The sequence below is a fragment of the Galeopterus variegatus genome, unplaced genomic scaffold (genome assembly GCF_000696425.1).
Source record: "Galeopterus variegatus unplaced genomic scaffold, G_variegatus-3.0.2 Scaffold970, whole genome shotgun sequence".
Classification (NCBI taxonomy): domain Eukaryota; kingdom Metazoa; phylum Chordata; class Mammalia; order Dermoptera; family Cynocephalidae; genus Galeopterus; species Galeopterus variegatus.
Genome location: NW_007727081.1, coordinates 416,517 through 422,078, shown reverse-complemented (window position 1 = coordinate 422,078; position 5,562 = coordinate 416,517). Strand labels below are relative to the sequence as shown.

The following is a 5,562-nucleotide window of genomic DNA, read 5'->3' as shown; positions in this document are numbered from 1 at the left end:
GGGGGGGCAGGCTGGGGGGAAGCTTCTCACCGGATGTAACACCACAGGGTATTACATGCCTTATGTGCTACACACGAACACCCCAGGGCTCATGTCCACCGGGTCTTACTCCCCGCTTTCTGCCCCCGTCTCTGTCCCTATCCTCACACATATACCCAGATATCTCCATAACCCTCCCCCAGATTTGTCCCTCACCTTCACACACATTTGCCCTAAACCCTGCACCCTAGGAATCCAGGGTTTCCCCAGCTGCAGGCCCCTCCCTCCCTCTCACCCGCCCGCCCGCCATCCAATCCACCCCACGGTCCTCCAGGGACCGTGTTGCCTAGCAACGGTATCTAAGACCCGCCAAGACCTGGAGAGACCCACCTCCTGGAGGCCCTGTCGTCAGGACAACAGGCAGGGGATGGGGCGTGGCCTGGGGTCCACCAGACTCCCGAACGGCGCAGAAGGGACCCGCTAGCCCCGCCTGGCCGGCCCTGGGCCCCGCCCCCCCACTAGCCAGGCCGCGAGGAGGGCAGGCTGAAGAGGTGAGCGTGCGCAGCGCATCCTGGAAACGGCCTTCCTCGCTCCCGCCGGCCCCCCACCCTAGGCGGTGGTGACCGACGTCAGGAAGGGGGCGTGGTGAAAGGCATCCGGGTCCTCGCCTGCTCCTCCACTCCCTCCCGCTACTCCATTCAGGAAAGGGTTAAAGAGGGGCGTGCCCAGGCCCCTGACGTCAGTCGCGTCTGGTCTCTAGACTCCCCGGCGGGCCCGCTTTAGGCCAGTCCTAGGGGCTTCCCCAGTTGCCAAGGCAACCGAAGCCACGTCTCTATGGCAATGGAGGGGAGGCAGCCAAGAACCTCCTTCCGGGGTCTCCAACCTATTTCCTCCTTAAACAGATACCTATTTGGAGGCGACCGAACGCGAAGATCCGCCCGGTCTCCTTCCCGCTCTCTCCCTGCAAAGGGTTCCCTCTTCTCTCCTACTGCTATTTCTCAATCCTACAAACTACCGACCATTTTCAAGCTCCATTAACACCATCCTCCAACCCTTCAAATCTCAGTAAACGCTGTTGTCCAGTCAATAGCCACCGACTGCCAAAATCATACCCCATCGTCAATCCCATCCCCATCCTAGACCCCACTTCCCACATTCAAATCTCTACCCCTATCCTACACCCTCCATCCCACCCTTCAATTTCCATCTCCCAACCTCAACCTCCATTCTCCATCCGCTTCCCTGCCCCATCCCACCCTCCAGCCCCATCCCTAACTAATCTCCTGTCCTCGTCCTCCATCTTAATTTCTTTTTTCTTTTTTGGCGGCTGGCCTGTACAGGGATCTAAACCTGTGTCCTTGGTGTTACAAGGCTGCACTCTAACCAACTGAGCTAACCGGCCAGCCCATCCATCCCAATTTCTGATTCCCCAGAGAGATCATCACAATTCTCCATTATCGCATCTTCAGTCCCTCGAGATTCTATCCCCAAATCCCAGTCCTTCACTTCTCAACCCACTCCTCCCCTCCTCTGAAAATTGGGGCTTCTCCTGTCCCCCAGCTGAGCCCTCCTTGGCTTGCTGTGGCCTCCAGCGGTGCTCGCCCTCCACTTCCCTGTGCTTCCTGACCTCTGACCCCAGCCAGCACTGTACCTATACCACCCCTCAAGCCTCCCCTTCTCGTCTTCCCCCTTCCCAGAGACTTAATGGCCCCGCAGTGCAAAAAGCAGCTCTAGTCTTCCTTCCCTCACTCCCTGCAGCCACAGAGCTTCACACAAATACTCTACACCATCCCCATCTCCAGGACCTTACTTTCCATCCTCCACAGTCTTACTCCTGTCTGTCCCCTGCCCAGGACCTGTTACCCTTCCTACTCCCCTCCAACTCCTCTCCTGCCACTTCTCACCCCAGACCTTTTGCTGCCCCCTCCCCGCCTCACCCCAGGCTCAGAAACCTCCTCTCCATCTTCTTGGTAAAATGTCAGTGACCTTCTTCCCAAGGCATCCCACAACATCCTACAGTCCCCACCCTGACCCTACAGTGTCCCCCTCAATCTCACAGCTTGCCTGGTGCTCTTCATTCCTCCCCATGTGTCCCTAGAAGAGAAGACTTGAGGGGGAAGAAGATGGACAGTGGACTGGAGAATGGAAGGTCTCAGAAACAAGGCCTCCCCAGGGCTGGAAAAGGGAAAACACCATGAGCACAGAGAAGGAAGAGGAAGGGAAACAGGTGGTGGTGAATAATAATGGGGGGACAGAGGGACAGAAAGAATATATGGGTGGAGGTGAGAATCCTAGAGGATGAGAGGAGGCAAGGACAGAAGACAGAGATGAATAGGAAAGGGGGAAACTGCAAAAGGGGGAGCTGGCTGACCAGGGAGAGGACTGGTCAGGCCATACAGGCCTGAGCTGGGGATCAGGGAGAGGGAAAAGGAGAATGCGTGGGAGGAAGAGAGAGACAGCATCAAGATCCAGCCAGCCTGCCAGCAGGGAGGGACAGGCTGCAGAGGGGGAGGGAGCACAGGAGGAGGGCAAAGGCTGGGGCAGGGGACCGGGCAGAAAGGCCCCAAGATGTGATGCCTCAGGTCAGACAGATGGAAAGGGCTGGAGACTCAGGGACGGGGAGAGCCAGTCCCAGAGGCCGAGGTGGGGGAGGAGGCAAGGAAGGGACAAGAGCAAATGAGGGCAGCGGGCACTTGGAACACAAAACAGAAACAGAGGTTGGGGGTGTGAAGGAATGAAGAGGGCCGTGCGGGCCTGGGGGCCCTTCTAGGGGATGCACACATCTCAACACACATGCACGCGAGCGCAGACACAGATGTGTGCGTGCGTGCGCGCACACACACACACACATTCGGGCTTTGGGCTCTGCATCCACTCCCACTTGCCTGGTCTGTTTCTCCTCTGAGGGACCAAGGTGCTTCCAGCACCCAAACGCCCCCTCCCCAGGCCCCAAACCCCAGAACCCTCCCAGTCCCGGCTTTCCCCTCCACGGCTCTCTGGCTCTCACCCTACCGGCCCTTGGGGGTTGCTGCAGCTCCGAGGCTCCGAGGGCCGCACTGGGGAGGGGGCCACCAGGGTCTCCTACCTTGAGGGGGGAGAGGTGGGCGTGGCCCACGACCCCGTGGACAGCCTCGAGGTGGGACAAGTTCCTCTCCGCCACGTGCACCAGCTCGGGGGCGTTTACCTGGTTCGGGAGGTGGGCCGGGCTGTGCTCCAGAGGGGGCGTGTCTTCATCTTGGTAGCGGTATTTCTGGGGATGGGGACAGAGGCGTCACAGGGGCCAGCCCAGTGCCTCAGGCTCCAGGCTGCCCGTCCCGCTGCCGCCTCCTCTTCCCCCAGCCAGTGCAGTGTGGAAGGCCCTGGGGCCTGACCAGCTCCTCCCCTCCCTCTCCTCCAGCCCATTGGTTCCCCTCTCTCCACGCTCCCGACAGCCCCCTCTCCCGCCAGGGCCTCAGCACCTCTCACCTCTCCACAAGTCCCAGCCCCATCCCTCTCACATCCCAGGACCCTGGCCTTCTACCCAGCCTACCCCCTACTTTGGCATCTGTAGTCTTCACCCCTTCTCCAGGCCTTCATCCTCAAGTCTCTCTACCCTTTTGGAACTCCAGCCCAACACTTGTACCCCCATTCTCTACATCTCATTCCCATTTTCTTTACTTCTCTCATCATCTTAATCCCATTCCCCATGTTCTAGACTCCCCTCCCATACTCCACTTGCTGCTCCTTCTCTGCATTCTGTCCCACCCCCATCCCACATTCATTGCCTCAGTCTCCTCACAACAGCCTCTACCCCATGAGCCATTGGCTCTCCAGTACCTTGCCTGCCCGAGGCAGGGACCAAAGTTGGAGCCCTTCAACTTGGCATCAGCACCCCAGGCAGGACAAGGCTGATCCTGCCCAGCTCTTCCTTCACTGGACTCAATGGCTCCCGAGTAGTCAGCAAAGGGGCCCCAGGAGTCTAGCCCCACCCCTACAAAAGCCCACAGCCTGGCCAGCTAATCCGGATATACTAGAAGGCGATGGGGTGAGGGAGGAAGGAGGGGATGGAGGCAGTAGGGAGGCCCCTCAGCAGGGGGGCAGGAATGGGTGTCAGGCCAGGTTCCCTGACTGGGGAAGAAGGTAGCGAGCGTATAGAGCCTCAGAGTAAATTCCTGGTCTCCCTCTGGCCTTTTGGGGTGAAAGGCCCAACGTGACCCTGACTCCCTACCCAATTAACCAGCTGTCATCTCAAAGGCCTCCCATGCTAGCTTAGTGGGGAAACCAGTAAATGAGATTAACTGGGGGCCTGAGAGAGGAAAAGGGCAGATGGAGACAGCAGTGAAGGGCAGCAGCTCTGCCTGGGCCCTTCCACATCTGCCTCTGCCTCACGGGCTCCTCTCCTCAGGAGGTGGCTGGCCTTCACGGGAGCAGACCTTCCCAAACTCCAGGCCCAGGGGAGGAGGAGGGTACCACATGCAGGGCTCCCTCAGGGAGCAGGGAAGACAGAATACACTCCCTCGTACACACAGGTAAAAAGAGAAAGGGGAACTTCCCTCCCAAAAGTTTCTGAGAAGCTGAGAGTACCCCAACATTTGGACGGCAACAGCTGCAAGATCAAATGGGAGGAAGCTTATCAAGGTCGATGCCTGATACTAGAGTATGAGTCTGAAAATTATGAAGATGAATCCAGGCTGAGGATGTAACCCAACTTTGGGTGTAGACTAAGGGTTCAGTAAGAGAATGGCAAAAGGGAAATGGTCCTGTCAACATGAAGACCCTCAAACCAGGATACAGAGACAACTAGAATCAAGAAGCACCCTGATGCATTTAAAGAGCCTTAAAGACGGAAAATAGGGGATAATCAAGATGGAGTCTATTCTCTGGGCCACAACTTGGAGAGAGAATCCTGAACTCCAGGTTGCAATACCACGGGCACAAAAAGCAGAAAAGAAGGAAAGCAGGGGGGGTAGAGGCAAAATGGCCCTCTGTAAAGGCTGAGCTGCCTTGGACAACAAAGTTCTATGAACTGAAAGAGACTGTTCATTCCACAATCCTGAGAAGATCGTCTTTGCCTGGACAGTGCACCAGCTGAGGGACAATGACCCAGAATTGGGGGCTCCAGGGGGAGAGAGAGGAAGCAGCTCTCCTCACTTTACATGGCCCCCAATGCCCTGCACGGTAAATTAGAGAGGGCCAGAACATGTAGCTCCCAAGTTTTGGGGTCTGGGGGAGGATTGAGCCCAACGCCCCTCCATCTTCACCCCACCTCACAGAGAAAATTCCTGAATCTGATGAAGAAATGTCAGAGTGCACTCAAATAAAATGGAAACATGAAGAGGGACACTTGATTATTTATTCTAAAGGGGAAACGAAGGTAAACTTCATTCATGAGACCCCAAACACCTCTCTCTGCCCCGCCCCCATGGGGGGGAGTGTCTGGCACTGAGGAAAAGGCTCCTCCGGATTGGGAGACACCGTGAGGGAAATGGGGAACAAGGGACAGGTACCGAAATTCCCAGAATGTGACAGGAGGAGGTTAGGGCCTATGTTCTGTCACTGGAAATTTTCGACTGTACATGTAGCAAGGCGGGGGGGGGGGGGGGG

At 57.2% G+C, this 5,562-nt stretch overlaps 1 protein-coding gene across 5 annotated transcripts in view; it reads right to left on the bottom strand.

Annotated features, from left to right (window-relative positions):
• DLG4 (discs, large homolog 4 (Drosophila)) overlaps positions 1-5,562 on the bottom strand; it is a 27,241-nt gene that overhangs the window by 12,646 nt on the left and 9,033 nt on the right. For 3 of the 5 annotated variants that reach the window (XM_008573895.1, XM_008573898.1, XM_008573897.1), the window contains one exon: positions 3,164-3,229. In XM_008573895.1, coding sequence (XP_008572117.1) covers positions 3,164-3,229 — 66 coding nt within the window. Of the gene's footprint in view, positions 1-3,064; positions 3,230-5,562 lie in introns of those variants that run through there. The other 2 variants (XM_008573896.1, XM_008573899.1) reach the window with 2 other exon arrangements.